The sequence below is a fragment of the Adiantum capillus-veneris genome, chromosome 25, assembly GCF_014529385.1.
Source record: "Adiantum capillus-veneris isolate H3 chromosome 25, ASM1452938v2, whole genome shotgun sequence".
In the NCBI taxonomy this organism is placed as follows: Eukaryota; Viridiplantae; Streptophyta; class Polypodiopsida; order Polypodiales; family Pteridaceae; genus Adiantum; species Adiantum capillus-veneris.
Genome location: NC_140955.1, coordinates 59994165 through 60015959, shown reverse-complemented (window position 1 = coordinate 60015959; position 21795 = coordinate 59994165). Strand labels below are relative to the sequence as shown.

Here is a 21795-nt window from a genome sequence, read left to right as displayed (position 1 = left end):
CACCTCTCTCTCTCAGTTTTATTCTCTTTCTCCCACTCCGCCGCACACCTTACACACCCTGCTGTGGAGTCACACTCAATAGAGCCACCGCACTCTGCTGAGCCCGATGACACGCCCACCAGGGCAATGCCCAGGAGGCCCATATTAGGGTCAGATTAGAGCTATCTTAGTGAGACACCGGAGACACATCACCAGACGCCTTAGTAGGACAACCATGGCCCACCTCATAGCCAAGCTCATGGGCTGATCTAGAAACTTGAAGAGAGATAGTAGCACGTCTCCCCTTCTTTTAGAAATTTGGCACTCCTAGTCTCTAGCTATTACCTTTAGTTATTATTCAGTTTTTTTTCTGATGAGATGACATTAGACAGTATGTAGTTTGGTACTTGTCTCACAGGCCACATTGGCCTTTTGTAGATGTTAATCTCTCTCTTTCTCTCTCTCTCTCTCTTCTCACAAAAATGCAAGTGGAGCATAGAAGAGCATGCATGCCCCGGATCCAACAAGCACGCAATGAAGGAAAACGAGCCTTCTATCGCGACGGCCGGGTCATCATCGATGGCAAGGCCGTAGCATAGGGACTCGCGGCCTATGGGACACTATATGAGGAGATACACATGGCAGTTTGGAACTGCAACGGCTCTCTGTGGACACACCCAGGGAGATTGGAGGAGGTGATGCATGACAGAGACGTCATTCTACTCACAGAGACACATGAGAGCTCAGAGAGAGGTCTACCCCGAGTACAGGATTATCAGTGGGAATCTACACACAGGAAGTGCACACGGCACAACACCACTAGAGGATCTGGCGGAGTAGCAGTCCTCTACCGTCGCTTACTCCATAGCAGGATACGGATAGTAGCCCGTGACCCAGGAGCACGCTACATGTGGGTGCGGATTGAGCTCTCTGATGAACACATTCTCTACATTGCCATTTGCTACTTTGCACCCAGTGGTTCTAGATTTGCACAGACAGGCGGAGGAGAGACAGATGAGGCTCATACGCAGGAAGGAGAGGAGGAGGATGATACACTTTCACCATATGCATGTCTCGGGGAGGAGATCATGGAATACTCCAGGCTTGGAGAAGTTTTCCTCACGGGTGACTTCAACGCCAGGACACAGAGTAGACAGTGTGACATCTCGACTTTGACGACCCAGAGCTACTCTCCACCATGGAGAACACAGAGGCAGAGAGGTTTTCCAGAGACACCACCACACCGACATCGTACGGGCGACATCTACTTCGCTTGGGATCACAGCACCGTCTCGTTATCTACAACGGGATGGCGCAATGGCCATCATCTGGAGGCCTGACTTGCATACCACCATCAGTACCCAGCGGCGGCAGTACAGTGGACTACATCATCGGCTTCAAAGAGGCAGCTCACCTACTCACATCCTTCACCATCCCACCACTACCTATTGGGGCTGACCATGCATATCTTGCCCTCTCTTTCACTAGCTCACCCATCTCACACACCACCCACACTCACACCACCATACATTTCACACATGAGCTAGCCAGAGTTTACTCATCGCATGTCTACGAGGGGATCTACACTCTCAACCTAGATACACCACTCTCTACACTCACTAGCCAGCTTTCCGCAATTCTACACACCTCAGCCCTCAGCTGCTTTCCACATACTACCCACATTGGTAGACCTCCACCCTCTGGGACGATGCCCAAGAACCGGTGGTACGACGAGGAGTGTAGGGATCTATACAAGCAGCTACGGGCTCGACGAGCCTTGGAGGAGATCACTGAGAGCGAGGTCCGGCGACAGATGAAGGCCATCACACGTCGTAAACGGCGGGCCTTCGAAGAGGCACAAGAGCTTGAGCTATACCACCTTCTCATGAGTACAGACTGCGCCGCATGGAGGATTCTCAGAGAGCCACGTCCTACCACCCCCCTGGAGGATCCTCAGATCTGGCATGATTACGCCGAGCGCCTATACCAGATACCTGGGCAGCCATTGATCCCGGAGCCACCCGACCCTCGACCTACCACCTCGACTTTCTTCACATCTAGTATGGTGAAGAGGGCTATTCGACGCCTCCAACATGGCCGCTCAGCAGACCACACTAGACTACAGAGCGAGCACCTCATCTATGTAGTAGACACCCTACCCTCTCCCCCTTGATAGCACGTCTCTTCAACCGCGCTTTGGTTGAGGGACTACCAGAGGAGTGGACCATGCACACCAGTGTGCCGATCCACAAATCTGGCGACACCTTGGACCCAGGGAACTACAGGACTATCATGATTGGCCACACATTGGCCAAACTATATGGGGCAGTTCTTGAGGTAGAGCTCAGCATATACACAGAGGCATCAGGGCTACGTGCACCAGAACAGGCAGGGTTTTGACGCACTTTCTCGACCATCGATCACATCTTCATGCTTCGCTGCCTGATCGACGGAGCGAAAGCACGGAAGAGACGACTCTACTGCTGCTTTGTGGATTTCCGCAAGGCTTTTGACACCATCCCTAGAGGAGACTCTTTCAGCGTCTCCAGGAACTACAGATACCATCTGAGATGATATGGGCCATTCATTCTTTGTATGCACAGGTCATAGGTAGAGTGTGGTGCCCAGGTGGAGTATTGGACCCCATTGCTAGCACCATTGGTGTGAAGCAAGGATGCCCCCTCTCCCCGACCCTATTTGGCCTCTACATCGACGAGATAGCAGATTACATCCTACGAGCAGGCGGGGCGGGCTCCGACTTGGCAGGTCCACTAGTCCATATTATGCTCTATGCAGATGATATTATTCTAGTTTCTGAGACACAGGAGGGACTACAGAGCCACCTACACGCCTTGGATGATTTCTGCACACATCGAGGGCTCACAGTGAACCTTGGCAAGACCAAGGTCATGATTTTCCACACCTCCAGGACAGTCCGGAGTAGAGCAGTGCTCATGGTAGCAGGTGGAGAGGTTGAGGTAGTTGATTCATATGTATATTTGGGGGTGACTTTCACTGGCACCACGGGCAGATTTTCCATGACCCAGGCAACCAAAGACCGGCTTACACGAGGATATGCAGCACTGGCCACCTTAGAGCGCAGATGCCACCAGGCCCACTTCCAGGAGCCCCGCACCAAGGGGTGGCTTTTTGACACTTTAGTTACACCTGCCATGATGTACGCTGCCGCAGTATGGGCACCAGGACTCTCAGTATCTCTCTGGACACAGATAGAGCACCCACAGATCATTATGATCTCTCGTTTGCTCCTTAGCAAACCATCAGTACCACACGACATCATCAGAGCAGAGCTAGCGGCACCCCCGATGCTAGTAGACGCCCTCTTCCAGACAGTTTGCTTCATCTAGCGCATGCGAGAGCTTCCACCAGACAGACTCACACGCAGAGCTTTCGAGGCATCGATACAGCTACATCAGGAGGGGGACACCAGAGCATGGTACTCACAGGTCACAGAGTGGTTCACATCCCATGGCTTGGACATCACAGACTTGCCCCCTTTTCAGTATGATCTTGACTCCCCATACATACGCCTCTCACACCATGAGAGGAATCGAGTTCTCAGACAGGATCTCTGGCAGCTATACATCCGAGAGACAGGGATCACACCCAGAGAGCCTCTTCCTACGAAGAGGCAATACTACAGAGACCACTTCCTGACCATCCTAGCAGATAGTTTCATCCAGAGACCGAGATACATGGATGTCCACATGCCACATAGAGCACGGGTCGCCATTGGACAGCTCAGAGTATCATCACACCAGCTAGAGATTGAGGCAGGGAGAGTTGCACATGTCCCCAGGGCAGAGAGGATATGCCGACTTTGCACAGCAGACATTGAGAGTGAGGAGCATTTTGTGCAGATGTAGAGCATATGAGGGGATCAGAGGCAGATATCCGACTTTGTTTGCAGATCAGCCCACCTTACACTAGATTCTTCAGTCCAGAGACCAGCGACTTTTCGGCCGCTTCCTCATAGAGGCACAGCAGCACCGAGACTCTCTCCTTCCGACATCATCAGTCGTGAGAGACGAGCGCCAGACACAGCTTACAGATTTCTTCCAGAGGGGCACAATAGCACCACCATCCCAGACTACTCAAAGAGGAGTGACTCTACAGCAGGCTGAGGAGGTCCGAGCTCGCAGACGTCCACGTCCCCATGGGCGTAGGGCACCCCAACTTCACCAGAGAGAGATCCAGGAGATCCAGGAGCGCTACTACAGATCTCTAGAGGAGAGACGCATCCGAGCTTTTGCAGATCCAGCCGCCATCCTACGGGGATTGTTCACACCTCACTCACCCATGCATCATGTCTTACACCCTGATTACGGGACTGGATGGAGCTAGAGATATGATAGCTTTTCTTTCATGATTGTATATACCCCAGCATATAGGATTGCATCTCTCCCCTGTTTTTAGAACCCCACCCTTGTCCACCTCCCTCCTCCCTCAGTCCTTACACAGGATAGCTATTTTCGCTTTGTACCTTTTCATCCTTCACAGGATATCCAGAGGACACCCACCCCATGTACTTTGATTTGTCTCATAGGCCGATTTCAGCCTCCTATGGACGTTAAAAAATCTTTCTTTCTTTCTTTCTCTCTCTCTCTCTAGAGACGCCGCATAGCGCTACTACAAGAATGGAGACCACCTCCGCCAGAGGCACCCAGACAGAGAATAGTGACAGATTTCTTCAGTAGATCAGACTCCACAGCCACCATATCAACAGCGACAGAGCCACTCTGCCACACATGTTACACCCTGCCGTCGAGTCACACTCGATAGAGCTACTGCACTTTGTCGAGCCCGACGACTGCGCCCACCAGGGCGATGCCCGAGAGGCCCATATTATGGTCAGATCAGAGCTATCCTAGCGAGACACTGGAGACACACCACCAGACGCCTTATGGGTTAATCTAGAGACCTGAGGAGAGAGTGTACCTGGTCTCCCCCTCTTCTGGAAATTTAGCACTTTTAATTTCCAGCTCTGATTTTATTTTCTGATGAGCATTAGACATGGATCTGCTTCTTGTCTCATAGGCCACATTGGAATTTGGGTTATTGTAGATGTTACTATGTCTTTCTTTCTTTCGTCTCTCTCTCTCAAAAAGTTTTCACTGCTGGTTTCAACATTGGGCATGGTCATGTTGATCCTTCACAATGCTAACAGCATGGTCATGTTGATCTTCACAATGCTAACAACCAAAAGGTTGACTTGGGTTTGCAAATCTTTTGCTCATGTAGGAGAGGCTCCTCTGATTTGGATAAGTACCATCTCTGCCAGCAGGTTTGCCAAGTGGCTGCAGGAAAAGCTTGTGATAGGGTAAGTGCTTGATCATAGATATATTTTACGAGTGTCCTTGTGAACCTTAGTGTCTTTATGACCACTAATGGAGGGCTTAATTAAATGGTTTTCTGGAAACACAGGCATTTCCTCCCACACAATCTTTCAAGTATAAGAAATGCATATCTACTGTGGCAAAGAATTGCAAGCAGTCCTGTCAGAAGGGTTTGAAATCTGGTGGCAGCGAAAATTACTAAACATGCGGCGTAGATCTCTAGAAGCAACCGAGTTCCAATCAGAATGTTGAAGTTTTGAGAAGGGGTATTCATCAAAGATGAGTGATCCTTTGCCAATGGGGTCATAACCTAGTGGCTGTGCGGGTGTTTACGACCCAGGTTCGATACCACCACCATCTTTCAAATTTCAATTGTACCCCAAAAAGGATGATTGGTTCTGCTACATAATTCCCTTGAGGTGGCAAAATGTTGGAAGAAGTTACGAAATGGTAACAATCAATTTACTGAGAAATGCCAAAGATGCATGTTCAAGGTTCTCTCTCTCTCTCTCTCTCTCTCTCTCTCTCTCTCTCTCTCTCGGGCATGTCACGAGTTTGTTGAATCAGGAACAAATGCAGCATTAAATCCAGATGCTCAATGAACTGCTATGTAAGGATGGGCTCAATTTAAAATCAGAGATCTAAGGAGCCTGTATTTGGTTTGCAGCTGGATATTTCAGTAAATGTATGCTATATTGAGTGTTCTGCAAGGATAGAAGACGTAGAAGAAGAAAACTATCAATGTCCAAGAGACCTCATAGATCTATCCGAGCCTTGAACTCGAGACCTGTTACAAAAGGAAACTGGGATAACCAATGTGGGAGGGTCTTCCATTATCTTAAGCTTAACTAAGAACTTGGATTGGGATTTGTCTTCTGCAAAGTCTTCATGTGCTTCAACTTTTCTCTTTGTGCATAAATCAATGGATTGGCAAGCTTGTTATCTTTGAAGCAGGCTCTTGCAAACATGGCTGTAGTAGGTGAGCACGATTTTGAAAAAAACTCGAACACTGCAGTATTCTTTGACACTCTCTCTCTCTCTCTCTCTCTCTCTCTCTCATAACAGGTCTTGAGTTCAACTCTTGTCAGATAGATCCTTGAGGTCTCTTGGGATAGTCTCCTACGACATAAAAATTCTCTTCTCTTCTTCTTCTTCTTCTTCTTCTTCTTCTCTCTCTCAAGAAAAGGGCTGTATGCTGTGTAGATAAGAGAGGTGTTCAATGGCCTATAACCCAGAGGAAGTACATAAGAGGAGCGACAATGTGTAGGCTATGTAAACATCAAGGTGATCTGTACGATGAATGTAGAACGAACCATTGTGGGGGTGCATAATGCCATGTAATGTGACCCTGATCCCGATGGAAAACAACCAACGACCATGTCCATGTGTGAGGAAAGATGCGCCAATACTGTTCCGAGTGGAGTCGGTTGAAGAATCCGATTGATTGCAAATTGTATGTAGCACCTCTGTTCAGATGTTTTTCAAAATGGTGGACATAGGGGAGGACTGGGGGCCAGAATGTGGGCACAATCGAGCCTTCCACATGGTCCAAAGCGTGATGTTGCATATTGTGTTGAAAACTGTCTCAATGGCAGAAATCCAGTTGGTGACCTGCTTTTGGGATAATCTATATAGTGGCCAGTCTATAACCCAAGGGAGTAATCAGGAAGACCGGATCTATCGGCAAGCCTTGAAAAAAGGTGTGAGACTGCAAAAGCCATGCAACTATCCCCACGTCACAAACCCATCATGGATGCCCATTTTAATCAACAAACAACCTCCTGCCATCCATACTGGTTGTGTAAAAGGGCAAACCCAGAAAGAGTGCCTCAAAGACTCGGGCTCTAAAGCACCTCTTACAAGTCGGATCATGACCTATGGCTGCTGGCCAAGTACCAACAGGCAATCTCGCATGGGCTATCATCCACGACAAAAAAACATATCTTTCGGCTGATCTTGAGGGTCCAAATGCATGACCAAAACTGTCTCTGGAAAGCGGAGAGTATGTGTTGATCTTGCCATACCTCTCTCTCTCTCTCGAGATTGGACTGGCAGATTTAGAGGGATACCGGGAGATAGCAGGATATGCCGCTTATGTCATCTAGAGCCAGAGATAGAGCTACATTACATATGTCATTGCACAATGTACTATGAGATACGAGGCCGTTTTCATTGTCTATTTAGAGAGGGTTTTGGGCCTCTATCTAGGGTCATGAGCTACGAGGATCAGAGATGTCTTGGATTGTATCTACTTGAGTTACATAGGCACAGAGACACTTTACTGAGGAGAGATGGAGAGAGATGACCCCAGAGATAGATTATACATTTCTTTACACTAGATATTGGACCCCAGAGGAACAGACACCATTGCAGAGCTCTGCCCGCACTCATACTACCGCTATTGGCATTCTCATAGACCGAGCATTGGAGCTAGAGAGCCGCGATTGAGGAGAGGAGCTACACAACATCGACGGAGACTACAGCAGAGGATTCGATCCATACTCTCTCGACGTCCAGAGTGCAAATGAGGATGGATCTCCACCATATCTTCCCCCCTTCTTTCATTGTACTACACATTGTATTTTGCTTCAGTTCTTTTTTATTTCGGACATGGTATCAGCTTCGCTACGTTGTAACGGCTTGGTCTAATAGGTCATTTTGGCCTTTTGAAGATGTTAATATATCATTTCATTTCATTTGTGCGTACGCGAAGCGAATGTTTTAACTGGAAAGAGCAACGCCATGAGATTGCCATGCAAGGGATTTTGGTCTCTCTATTTCTTTCTCCGCACATAGCTCTCACTTTTGTGATGTATGCTCTCTCTCTCTCTCTCTCTCTCTCTCTCTCTCTCTCTCTCTTTGTGTGTGTGTGTGTGTGTTGAGAGAATGGATGCCGGGTAGGAGGAATTTATGACAACAGTGTTAGTCAAGAGTTGTTGCAAGACGAGCACGAGGAGTGTTAGTTAGGGGCTATTGCACAATGGGAGAAGGTGTCGTGGAGAGGGTGGTGGTGCAGCAAAGGGGGAGTAGGGGGATTCTTGACTTTTTGAAAAGAGAGCGAGTAGGAAAAATGTGTGGAATATACCAAGATATCCCATGAGGTTTGTCACAACTTTCCCCATGCATTGGGGCTTGGAATCTATTCACGCGTATCATGTTGTTACGACACTTTTTATGGATTTGTTGATAGGCTCACATGGTCTGGCATGCACACTGTATCTCATCTGTAATGTGGTTTGCTTGGTCTCTTTAATTGAGACAAATTTGAATTCTATTTTCATGCTATTTGATTTTTGATGCATGCAAGGTACCGTAGAGTGTTGAGCCCACCCCTATTTGGGATTTGCTATTGCAACCATTTGAGGTGGTCTTTTCCACACAATCAAGGATTCCACTTTGGGGTTTATAGAAGACTTGTTGCTTTCATGTTTGGGGCAATGAGCCCACTATGCTTGCACCCTAACCAACATTTGTACAAACATTTCTTAGATTTATTTGTAGCTAATTGGATTGAATAGTAGAGCCTTGCGAGGCATTAGAGCATAGGACATTCAATTTGAGGGAGATGGTCACATTGTTATTGTTCTTCAACATTAGCATTATGTGCCTCTACTGGCCACCTTGATGTGCATATATCTATTAGGGATGCCCCTCTATCTATGGGACCATTCTTTGGAGAATGCGCGTGTCCTCTCTTCCCTACACTCACTTCAATGAATCCTTAAGTTTTTCATAATCTTACTACTCTTCTGCTTTTAATTCCATAGGGTTTTATCAATATGGAGTTTTTTTTGTGATTATTTCATTATGGCAAAATGTTTTTTTAATATAGGACTTTTGCTACTTTGATTTATCTACCAACCAATTCCAACTCCATATGCTATTGCCAAAAGCAAACAATAATTTCTCAAATGCAATTCAAACTCTGTTTAATGCCTTATCATTTCTAGTTTAACCTGTAGGATAAATCGGAACTCTTGAAAAGGGAAGTTAAGCTCGTTGTTCTGAGCAGGAGTGTATCTCCATTGTATTGCTATGCTTTGCTTTGTTGTTTATGCATGTAGCAATAGGGAACATATGATGAGGTAAGATATGTACTAAAGTTAGGTATGGCAAAAGCTCAACCATCCAATTATTGTTTTGGCGGAAGGTTAAATGTACTGAAATTCTAATAATTTATTGCATTGAGACTCCTAAAACAATAATATGCTTGATTGTTGAAGTCAAATATATAATCCAATGAAATTGCCTTGATTTTTCGAGAGTACATTGAATAACCTATCTCCTTGATCTTTCTTATGCATTGAATGATGGTGCATATATAAGTTTTAGGCATCAATATTATCTAGGAGTCAAAACCATGCTTCCTTGATCCCCCGACATGATGATGTCAACCATGATGAAACTTTTATAGTCTAATTGTTGATCACATTTCTCGGAATCATCCGTCCAAATTTGTGCATGCATGTGATAAGGTGAAGGATAAACGTAGTATATGAGGTATAACCCTAATTCGTCAGGTTAATTTTATAAGAAAATAAGATTAATGAAACTTGGATATTGGAATAGGCACTTAGTTGATGTTAAATTGAACAATCTATCCTCTCTTTTAATGCATGCAGTAATAGGTTACATGGGTGTGCTTCAAAATCAAGCAAGGAACTAAAAGGAGGGTATGCACAAGCAGCCTCAACCGAAATAAAGTGAAGGCAATGTTACAAACCAAAGCATTCTATTTGCAACATTGATACACTTTTGTTGGGAATTGGGGTCGACCAATGGACGAGCCGAGACACTCACAAGCTACTAAGGTCCCCGTATGGAGCCAATGAGAAGCTCATTAAAGTTTTGCCAAAGATTGGGACACTCAATCCACAACATAGTGTTGAAGAACATAAGGATATAATGGAAAGTTTTTGAGCTTGTTTAACAAGTGTGCTTGCAAATATGTAAATACAATAACTGAGTTCAACACAAGGGGTAATGTAGCTCCATGTGTTATGCATTTTTAACATATACAAAGTTACCAATCAAAAACATGTACACACATCGGACTAGAAATGACGGTGTTATAAATTCATGAAAAACCTACAGATGTGGGTTTCAATATTTGCGTAGAATGCACATGATATGGAAGGTATTCATGGGAGATCTACAGATATGGGGCTTCTACATCCGGCCTTTAACGCTTGTTGTATGGAATGTTAACATGTACACACACACACACACACACACACACACACACACACAGACACACCCCAAAAAAAAAACCCACACAAAAAAAGAAAAAAAATCCTCCCCTTCTTCCTTTGCTAGCGCATTTGGAGGATGGCCAACCTTTGCTAGAACCTGATGTTGGACACAATTGAGGGGAGAAAGGCCTCTAAAGGAAACATGAGCATACAATTACAAGTTTTTGAGCTAGTTAAACAGGTGTGCTAAATGATGGACTACATGATGATGAGAGTATGTATACAAAGGAAGGGTTCCAGCCAGTACTGCATATATAGCCATTTGGAATTAACAAGTAGGAATCTGCACGCCGCTATGAAGAAGATGGTGACGGTGGAGGTTACCTTTGGACAAGAGGCGGGTGAGCTGCTTAGCAAAGGCAGGAGGAGGAGCTGCGGAATGGGGGCCCTCGGAGATGGTGTGGAGGGTGGGCTTCCAAGAGCGGCAGCGGGGGGTGGAGGGGGGTGATGGGTCGAAGAGGAGCCGAGGAGGGGTAAATGGCGCAGAGAGGCCGGCTGCCTCTGAAGGAATGCCGGAAGTAGAGAAGCTGGCCACCCTTCTGGTCAGGATGGAAGAAGAGAGGTCAGCGGCCGTTCTGACGCCACCGACCTCTGCTAGGCGAGCAAAGAAGGAGAGGTCCTGCAGGGAGGCGCGCTTGTGGAGCTTGTGCATGGGCAGAAGCAAGTAGAGGCCCCCCTGCTGCAGCTCGTGGTCGGCTGGGAGGGCAGCGAAGGAGGAGGGAGGCGCCTGGCCATGAAGGGGCATGACAAAGGAGGAGAGGTTGTCGAGCATGACCTCTGCTACCTTGAGACCGGTCTCGTGCACATGCTGCACTTGCCCCGTCACCCCGTTCACCAGCCTTACACCTGGTGATGATGCTGCAGTAGACGTAGCCGGCCTGTTGTGCGGTAAACATACCAACGCGTTTCCCATTGCTCTCATCGCAGAAAAAAATCAGCAGCTCTTCTTGATTTATACCCTCCTCTCCCGTTCTGTTGACAATTTCTCCGCTCTTGCCCGATTCTCTCTCCCAATCCCATTTTTCCACTCTTGACGCGTGCAGTTTTAACGTAGAACAACTCTTTCGTAGTGTTGACTTGCGTTCTCTCTCGCTCTCTCTCTCTCTCTCTCTCTCTCGTCCCCATTCTTCATTTCACACACATTCCCTCTTAACCTGTCTTGAGTTCAAAACTTTCGTTTGCGTCAAAATTCCTCTTCGTTTAGCGTGGCTAGAGGCTTCAACTTCAATGTGGCAAACATAAGAGCAAAGAAGAAGCAAAAACAGTTAGCAACAACAACCATGTTTCGCGTACTTATGTTGGTAGTGACGCTTCCACACTTATTTTGCCTTTACCTCTTGTGTAATTGAGTCATGTTGGAGATAACTTGGATTTGGTTGGTCTCACACTTGTCTACATTTGTATGAGAAGGGGAGGTGTTTTGCAGTTTATCTCTTGGATCAAAGGCGTTCATATTTTTCTCCTGGACTTATAGAGATACTTTTTATCTCCTAGATTGGAGATGTTAGCTTTGTCTCCTAGATTGGGAATGTCAAATTTATTTGCTTCTAGATTGGAGTGTGTCATGTAATGTCATTTTTTCATTGCTAAGTGATCTAATTTGAACCAAAATTTGTCAGAGGTATAGCTGATTATTGTAGGTAATTTTGGGTAGTCAAATCCCTCAGTCGAATAATATAGTATCACTATATCAACATTTCCTACACAATGGGGGGCATCTAGACACGTGAAAACATCGTATTTTACAGGATGCCTCATCAGAAGCAAAGAGCACGAAGATCTCCCTGGCTCACCAAGATTGGAGGTGATTTACTAAGGCCTTTCTAAAGAGAGTTGGCCAAAAAAATCAACAATAAAACATTACATCTCAGCTTGCCACTTGTAATTATGTTTTATGAAGCTTGCTAGCTTGCTTTAAAACAAGGAAGTGAAACTCCTGGGCCTAACTTGCCGAACAGTAAGATTTTTTTTCTTGGTTAGGCCTTTGTCGTCCACCTCTTGCATGTCAACATCAGCAAAACACCTCGATAGCATCGCAAAGATTTTTGAAAGCCTTATTAAAGTTTGAAAAGCTTGCAAAATTAGGATCTGCAACGCTGCTTATTCTTTTAACCAATTGAAGCAATTAAATTTTGTTGTGCTGAGTGACGTTCCATGCATTAGCAACACGCAAGTCGATTGTGGCTTCAGCTCTCTCTAACCAACATTCTTATTAGTGCATTAACGTGGACTTCTTTGCTGAGCTAGAGGCTTGTAGCAATCAGCATCTTTGATGCCTATCAAAAGGTCATATCACCTATGTAGCCTCAAGTACACTATGTCACTTTCAATTGCACTCTACTATGCTCAACATATGCTCGCCAGCATCTCCTCATCACCTGGTTCCCAATCATACACAGCTCATTGGCATCAAAACAAAATTGGCATAAGCACATCTGACACCTTTTAGTGCTCATCATGATTTTAAAATGGGCACAAACATCTTGTGGTGCAAATTTTAGGTAGAGCTTCTCAGTCCTCTCAACCCATATTGCAAAAGATTCACTCAGATTTCCAACCACAGAGGCGGTGCTTGCCCCTCCATATTTGAAAGCTAGCATGGATGTTTGTCACTGGCCACCCATTGGCGGGCATTTCGGGCCACCTACATAGGGTATATGGTGCAACAAGTCAGTGGGCCACACTATTTTTAACAGTGCAACACTCGCTCGCCTGCAATGCCACACAATCTCGAGGGCCTCCACTATTAGAAAACCTCTATACCATGTGCATTCAAGCAACATTTAAATATAAATAACCTCGCTTCACATGCATAATTTCATGAATTTAATTTCCTCAGCTCCATAAAAAGCTGCCAACTTTTTTCCAAAAATAATTTTTAAAACCCCTTCTGTTGATATAAACGTGTAACTCTCTTGAAATTAAAAAAGGGTCTTGATGAACTCACATGCTTCAATTACACATCTTAAGGTGACCATTGGGTACATGGTATTTCTTCAAACTCAACACATAGAAGACTCGTAGCCGTAGCCCAATTTGGTGCAAATTTAATTCTATAAATTAAAAAATTATTCAATGTTTCTTTGCCTATTTAAAGGATCCCACTAGGGTCAAGAGATACCTTTGATAACAGGTCATTCACACATTCCAAGAGCAGCAAAGATACAAGTTCTTGTACCTACAAGATACTAGTGTTTTTGGAGGATCGACTGCTCATATAAGGAGCCACGACACTTTGTATTATTGAAGATTGTGCACTCAAAGTTGATTTGTATATCATGAAGAGCACACACATGATCTTGAAGTCAATTTGTAGAGGTGATAATCACAATCGCATTAAAATGTACGTAAAAATTCTTACACAAAGAAGAAGAAGGTCATCATCAAGGGATGAATTAAAGCAACTGATAGCGGTGTACATCATCAAGGGGAGGAATTAAAGCAACCACTAGCAACGTACATCATTGTGGCAAATATCAAGAGCAAAGAAGAAGAAGCGAAAGTTAGCAACAACATTCATGTTTAGTGTGGTGTTGACATTGACATTTCTACAATTATTTTGCCTTTACCTATTGTATTTGAGTCATGTTGACAAGTTCGGACTATATCATCATCTCGAAGGATGTCTGGCGTGTGGTCGTTGGGGATCGAGTTTAGATCTTGGAACTACGTTCGCGGGCGCACGGCGCGAGGCTACGAAAATGGTCAGTCGTGGGCTCGAAAGACGATGTATTTCCAACTTGCTATCCTGCTGATGGTCCGCGCCAAGATAGCTTGGATTAACTTGGTCTCGACCTTCTCTACATTTTGTTTTAGTGGAGGTGTTTTGCAGTTTGAGAAGTGTAGATTTTTCTCTTGGATTAGAGATGCTTTTAAAATTGGAGATGTCATCTTTGTCTTTTGGATTGGGGATGTTAGATTTAGGATAGCTCTCATAATTCCTAAGGTGTATGCCTTAAATGTTGATTTTAACCTGTTGAGATAGGGTGAGAGTCTAGCCCAAGTTTTGCATATGCATGTTGTTTGGTGATTCTAAGACCAAATGATTGGTTGTCCTAGTCTCCTATATCATCTCTACAAGTTTGATTGAACTTGGGTATTTCTTGGTTGATAGAATGGTAGAGATTGACGCGTGGTCATTGACGAGCCTTTGGTGATTTTGGGCTCATTTGAGAGGGAGTATCAGATTGTGGCTTACATAGAAATTGTTTTCCAGGGACTTAACACCTTCTTGCTGCCTCCATGCCCTAGCCAAGTCTACTACATCTCTCATATTGACATTAATGTGAGGTTCTTGCTAGTTTTGCAACACGATTAGAGTGGGTTGGTAACATTCGGCACCACTACTTAAGAAGTAGTCGTCTAAGGTAGAGAAAACATGCACTCATAGTCATTTTCTCTTTCAAAACTTCTTCTAGTTAATTCTAGAGTAATCCTTATTTTTTCACATAGGCGACCATTGGTTTGGTTGTCTGTGTTTACGGATTTGGGGCCACTAGTGTATCAGCCAAAGACATGTAAGTTAGGACTGTGAGAAATGGGATAGTCTTTTAGGCTCCTAAGTGAGAAAATGGATATTTACTGGATAAAAGTGTGAAAATTGTATTGATTTAATGTTTGGGGCATCTCATGACATTTTTAGTTTTTTGCATTAAGAATAGGGTAAGTAAACATCCATTGGAGATGTGAATTATTCCTAATTCCATTGACAATCATGAGGATTAGTGAAAGTTCTTTTCAAGAGTTATATTGAGACTTGGATTTGAGTTTTGTTGTGTTAGTTTTTGTGAATTGTGGTGAAACAGAATTGCAAAATTGTCATTCTAAAGAACAGAAACCATCAAAATTACACTGCAGTCTAGTATTGTGGTACTCGAAAGAAGAATTAAAATTAAATTTTGGCCATATACACTGCTCACAAAAGTTGATTGCATGCTACATGCCAAAGTTTGACCAAGGTGGATATCAAAGTTGAGACTAACTGAGAAAACTAGTGAAAAACCACAAACAAGCCAAGAAATTGAGAAAATTCCTTGAAATAGAATCTATATTGCACACAAATGGTACCACTAGACTCATAAAGTAGTACACTCATAAAGTAATACACGATGAAACTAACAAGTTTGGTCAAAAAATGGGACAAAAGTCTAGTATCATGACACTGGGCCTGGAAACCAAACCTAGACAATTTACTAAGTGTTAAATACATAGGGTATACACATGCTTGATATAGTCCATAGGAAAAGTCAAAACAAAATTTGGATACTGTCACCCATAGAGACCAAAAATTGAAATCAGGCAATTTTCAAGATTGAAAAGTGGGCTTTTGGACAACTTAAGCGATTCAAACTCAACCAAATTTTCCAAGGTACTACACTTAACATTTAAAAAAGTTCATTAAGTCAAAACAGTCACAAAAGGGGCTAGAACTTTAGGGCAATATACACTATTCTAAATAAGGGAGGAATCGGATTTGACAAGCTTGTAGATACACTTAAGCACTTTCAAGATCTTTAAGACTAGGTTGGTAACCTACCAGGACATAAAAGTGTCCTTTCAGGGTTTTGAAAAAAACCTCCAAAACCATAGTAGATCCACTCATTTTGTAAAATCCTTTCATGAGGTTATAGTTCAAGGCCTACTACACATGGAAAAAATAAGAAACTTGTAAAATTTCTCATCTTTTGGTCACACCAAGCCTAAAGTTGATGGACCAGTGCATTTTCATCAAAACAGTCATTTCTTATGTTTTGTTGCATAAAAATAAGATTAGGAATTTTTGTAGGACTTGAGATAAATTCCCTAGTTAACTTCAATGGGTTGGTGATTAGAACGTATGATTGCTTCTCACTCACTATTTTTTGTTTTGCCAAAATAAATAGGTACAAAAAAGTTGAATTTTTACCATTCTGCAAACATATCATCAAAGTTTCTATAGCCACGCTCAATACAAATAATGTATGCATGTTTTCTTAGTTCCCTATTGTCCTTTGTGTTCATAAGGAGCCATGGAGCATGTCAAAAAAATAATACATCTCTTACCAAGGGGAATCTTGGGGACAAAGATGAAGTGTTAAATACAGCAAACATGAAAAAAATTGGGTTCAACATTATGAGTTGTAGAATCCCATAGAAACTATTCAATATCTAGCCAAATTTGATCCTTATGACTAATGGTTACTAGCATGTAGTTGTCACAAGAAACTAACAATATTGAAAAAGCTATACTTGATATAGTAGAATGTTTCGTTTTCTTATATAATTGAAAAAATCAACAATCGTTGTGTACTATGAAAAATAGGGTATTAGGTTCCCCAAAACTCAAGGAATATTAGCTTTATGTTACAATATGCGACATAGAAAATAAAAAATGCATTTGGATATCATGAAATCCACCAAAAAAATCATAGAAGAGCTAAAATTGGCAAAAAAACAGGATTTGACAATTTTTGTAATTTGGTCATAACTTACAACTTTAATATTTATTTCTCCCTAGAAGCATCAGGACATGTTGAGGACTACTAAAGATAGTTCTCGAGCATTATAGACCTCACAAACATGAATTCTAGAGTGGTATAGTTGCAAAAAGTTGAAAAAAGCCAAAAACAGGACCCGTTTTTTCACACAGTTTAGGTTGTGAAATGTTGTGCAAGGACAATATTAAATATGGAATTGATATTCCAAAAAAATGTCGAGTTTTTTTCAGCTCATGAGACAACTTTTTAGATAGATAGCACCTCAAAATCCATTTTCAAACTCTTGACATAATTCAAGGAAAATGGTCACTTAACAGGACATAAAAGTGTCCCAGGACATAAAAGTGTCCCATTACCAACCTAGTGTTAATGTTGGGTCAAAAATTACCCACTAGAGACCAAGTTATAGCCGAAACAAGATTTCATGACAAAAAGAGGCTTATGTAAATTTTAGACCTTAAACTTGGGATCTCTTGCCTAAAACTAGGTCCCATACAAAGTGTAAATATAGAATTTGATATTGATGATTTTGAATTTCTTGGAGACTTGAGCATCTCTAGAGAAGATGGTGGTCATTTGGAGAAGACTAGAACAAAAAAAATGTTCTGGATTTGATCAGAACTTGATAACCAAACAAGCTAGGTCAGCTTTAAAATTTAGTGATAAATTGCAAAATTTATGGAGCTTAGAACATGCCAAGTACTAGGACACCTAGACTTAGTGAGAGATTTATAAATTCAAGCCTTGACATAAAAGAGTGTCAACAATTGAGGGGAAAGATTGTCAGAAATACTTAGGAGGGCTTTTGAGTTATACTTTGATGTCCCAAAATGGCCTCCCAATCGACTAATTCTAGGACCAAGATGACCATTCGTCTTTGAGTGGCCTTCATTTTTCTATGCAGAATGAGAATTGAGCTAACATTTATATAGATTTTTTGGATGAGTATGTAGTTAGAATTAATGATCATTACATCGAGTTTCACTTGTTTGCTACTCAAAAACAAGGAGACTACCAAGTTCCTTAATAAAGGATCACAAGAATGTCAATGTTTGGGGACAACCAATAGTACCTTTAGTGCCTACGGGGAGACAACGTCAATAGATGAAACTCAATGAAAACCCACCTTCAGTTGGTTTAGTTGACTATGTGCTATCTCATTTAGGGATTGAGGTAAAATACAAATGATGAGAACTTAGGAATATAATGATGGAAAGATGGGAGTACAATTGAATTCTTAATGGAATGGAATCCTAAACCTTGGATAGTAAAATCATCCATGTCTTTAAGATGAATGAAGGGGCAATGCTACCAAAATACTCTTTCACGGATAAATTTAACAATGGGTGAATGTAATGAGAGACCATGAAATTCAAGAAACCAAATACCAAGGTCTTTCAATTAGGAAATGGTTGCCTAACATACAAAAAGTAGTCGCTACGCTTCCACGTCTCTTCTGAGAGCGTGAAGATGAAATAGGGTTCTACTCGACACAACACAAAGGTAAATGATGCGGTTGATTTACTCTCTCAAGATTGGATAGATGAGGGTATACACACCTCTAATTAGAATAAAATAGGGCTCTACTTGACACAAAACAAGGGTAAATGATACATTTGTTTTACTCTCTCAAGATTGGATGGATGAGGGCGTACACACCTCTAATTAGAATAAAATTGGTGGCGTTTAGGCTAATGAGACAAAATTTTCACACAATACCAACACCTTATTCCGGGATCTGGATATATTGAGAGCTCCTCTAGTTCTTAGATGAGCAGGACTAGATGCACAAAGATTTAGACCTGCAGTTTTTCAAAAGTGGATTAAAATAAAACAAAAGTGGATATTCTGATGCCACTCTATCAACAACCAACAATGGAGGGGGATAATCTTACAGTAGCTAGAAAGTGGAAACATGCTAGGAAAGTAAGTTGTGAGGAGGATAATGCTTTGCATTGACTTGAGTATCTCACACAAAACATCCCATGGAATTGTAGAGGCCTTCAACCAACTACCAGAGTGGACAGTCAAGTAGGCAATGAACACAAGGGCTGGTGGTTGAGGAGATAGACATTCATAAGACAGTGTGGGCATACCAAAGGGAAGTAGGGTTCAATATCAAGGGTGGTTGGGATCTAGAGTTGGTAAATGCAAGAAGAATATAAAGAAAATGGGTGCAGGTGCTTTTGCGCCATCCTTTTGGGGTAGTTGGGTCTGGGAAGGAGGGGATGATAGTTCTCATGGTAGCGGTTCAAAGGCACAATTCATGTGGTCCTACAATGATAGTGTGGATCACACATAGCAGATCTATAACACAATCACTCAATGCCCTGCAAGAGTCCCCAGTACATGGCCAATGGAAAAGGGAACAAACATGACTACTTCAAAGTTGCTAGAATTGGAGACATGAGGCTTCACAATAAAGAAGATTGCAGTAAAGGAAACCAACAATCTGCGTTATCGGCTAGGAGTATCAATTCAAGCCTCCAAGAGACTTGAATCAGCTGTAACCATGGAAGCCTGAATTGTGCAGCACACTATCGTAAAGACAAACATGCATGAGAGCTTCATGGTGGAAACATCTTCTTCACAAGTCCGAGGTGAGAGGTATGAAGTTCGTATCGCAAGTAGCCCGATGTGTACATGTGGGGACTTCGTAGAGCAAGTGGCACAAAACAAACCATGTATGGCCTATAAGCATATTTACTTTATCTTCCTTCGCTACTTTGGCTTGGATATAAACCACAATATATTTATCCATTAGAGCAGGCTAACAAATGAGGATCTGCTTCCTATGTTCAATTGTTGTCATATAGCATAAAAAAGGAGTGTAAACCAGTTATATCACTCAAATGTATTGGTCATGTTATGTAATTGTATTTAAAAAACTATGGTTGGTCTTTTAATATTGTTTATTTTTTGAGAAATTCAGTATATGATGGTGGCTTGTATCTTCTTATTTTTCTACTGCGTCCAAAGCATTATTTTTGAAAATGTACATATTATTTTGAAGGTTCTATTGGAATCTGAAATAACAAGAAAAGATCCCTCTAAAAATCTCTCTCTAACAAAGACGTGGAAAGCTTTTCCCCAAAAAAACACCACTTTAGTGAAAGTCTTGGAAAAAGCTCGCTCATGAGCTCGGTCCATTCCCATCCCTGTGCATGTGGAGGCATCTTATCTTTCCATTGGTTGTGTTTTAACTCAACTTGATGAGGGCACCATGGATTTTTCAACTTTTTATGCCAAGAGAAGTTGAATACTACAAAGAAAACACCAAGACCTACTCTATTTAGTGAATAAGCCATGTAACACTAGAGAATAGTGAGATAGTTTAGAATATTATTGAAATGTGACTTTATTGTAGTGGTAAAGAAAGGTATAACACATATTAGGGCTCATCACCATTCTAAGTTTACATCAAGAGAAGCACTTGGTAGATGATATTGATCTACTAGATGCTTATCTTTTCTCTACTGAAATGGTACCAAGATGGTCTAAGGATAATGTACCTCTGCTAATCTTAGCACAATTTGATACAAGAATTACTATTTCTTCAAATTCTAAAGTCATCATACAATTGGCAATGTACAAGTTTACTTACAAAAAGGTTATATAGGAAGAGTTCTCATGGAATTAAGAATCTATGCATAGAACATTGAAAACATCAATTTTATTTGAGTCGAGCTCATAAGACAATAGCATGTTTGCATTTGCAAAGGGATCAAACCGTCAAGAGGCTCAAATGGTTAGGTGTTTACCGGACATCAATGAAATGGATGTCCTTAAATAAGTTGACAATTGTGACCAATGTTGAGGTATCTCCAATACCTTTTGCCTAGCTATTTCAGATTATGGTTGTACCAAAATGGAGACAGCATTTGGTGGAATACATTTCAAGAAAGAAATTTTTTGATACCATGAGTAAAAGGAGACAAAGGGTAATTGGGATCGAGGCTCAAGATTATGCTCTTATTGGAGAATAGTTTTATAGCAGGGTAGAGATCAAGAACTTTGCTTATGTGCTACTGCAAATCAATATATTCCTATTTTAGAGCAAGTGAATATAAGATTAGCAAGAGGAATCTCTAATAACGTTAAATAATGTGATGCTTGCCAAAGGATAAAGATGCCATAAAGATGCAATCATATGCCATTGAGGTCGATGATGGGATCAAGAGATTTTATCGAATGGAGCATAGATTTTGTGGAACCCATTTAATCACCATCATACAAGATCGAGGATCAATCAATCATTGTAGCCACAAAATATTTGACAAAGTAGGCTACAACAAAAGGCACTAGGAAGAATGATGCAAGGACGGTGACTTTATTCTTGGATGACTATGCCCTTACAAGATGCCTATGGAGATTGTAAGTGACAAGGGAAACATTTTTGGAATGAAATGAATAACCACTTGCTAGATGAATTTATGATCATTGATAAAAAAATCTACACCCTATCACCTACAAGCCAATGGACAAGTATAACATACCAACAAGACATTGAGCTCAATTCTTAAAATAAGTAGTAGCTTAGTTTTTATAATAAATAAGACATTTTTTAAGAAGGACTAATTAGGAAATGCAATTACATTTTGTTCAAGAGATCCCCATGCACACGTATCTTGTTCAAAGTAAGCATTGAGAACAGAGCAAGTGCATGATTTTCACACCTAATACAAACAATTTGATTGTACCTTGGAAGGGACATCTTTGACATGGTTCCAA

General features: G+C 42.2%; 2 protein-coding genes across 3 annotated transcripts in view; one reads left to right on the top strand and one right to left on the bottom strand.

The window, feature by feature from the left end:
- The window catches only part of LOC147424965 (uncharacterized), a 131913-nt gene extending 125990 nt beyond the window's left edge, over positions 1–5923 (top strand). For both annotated transcript variants that reach the window (XM_086499514.1, XM_086499515.1), the window contains 2 exons: positions 5242–5320; positions 5425–5923. In XM_086499514.1, coding sequence (XP_086355640.1) covers positions 5242–5320; positions 5425–5538 — 193 coding nt within the window. In that variant the 3' untranslated portion in view covers positions 5539–5923. The remainder of the gene's footprint in view (positions 1–5241; positions 5321–5424) is intronic.
- A 4003-nt stretch (positions 5924–9926) lies between these two features.
- Positions 9927–11549, bottom strand: LOC147424964 (uncharacterized). The gene has a single exon (XM_086500234.1). The coding sequence runs from the start codon at positions 11508–11510 to the stop codon at positions 10857–10859; it is 654 nt and encodes a 217-aa protein (XP_086356360.1). The 5' UTR covers positions 11511–11549; the 3' UTR covers positions 9927–10856.
- Positions 11550–21795: the final 10246 nt, after the last annotated feature.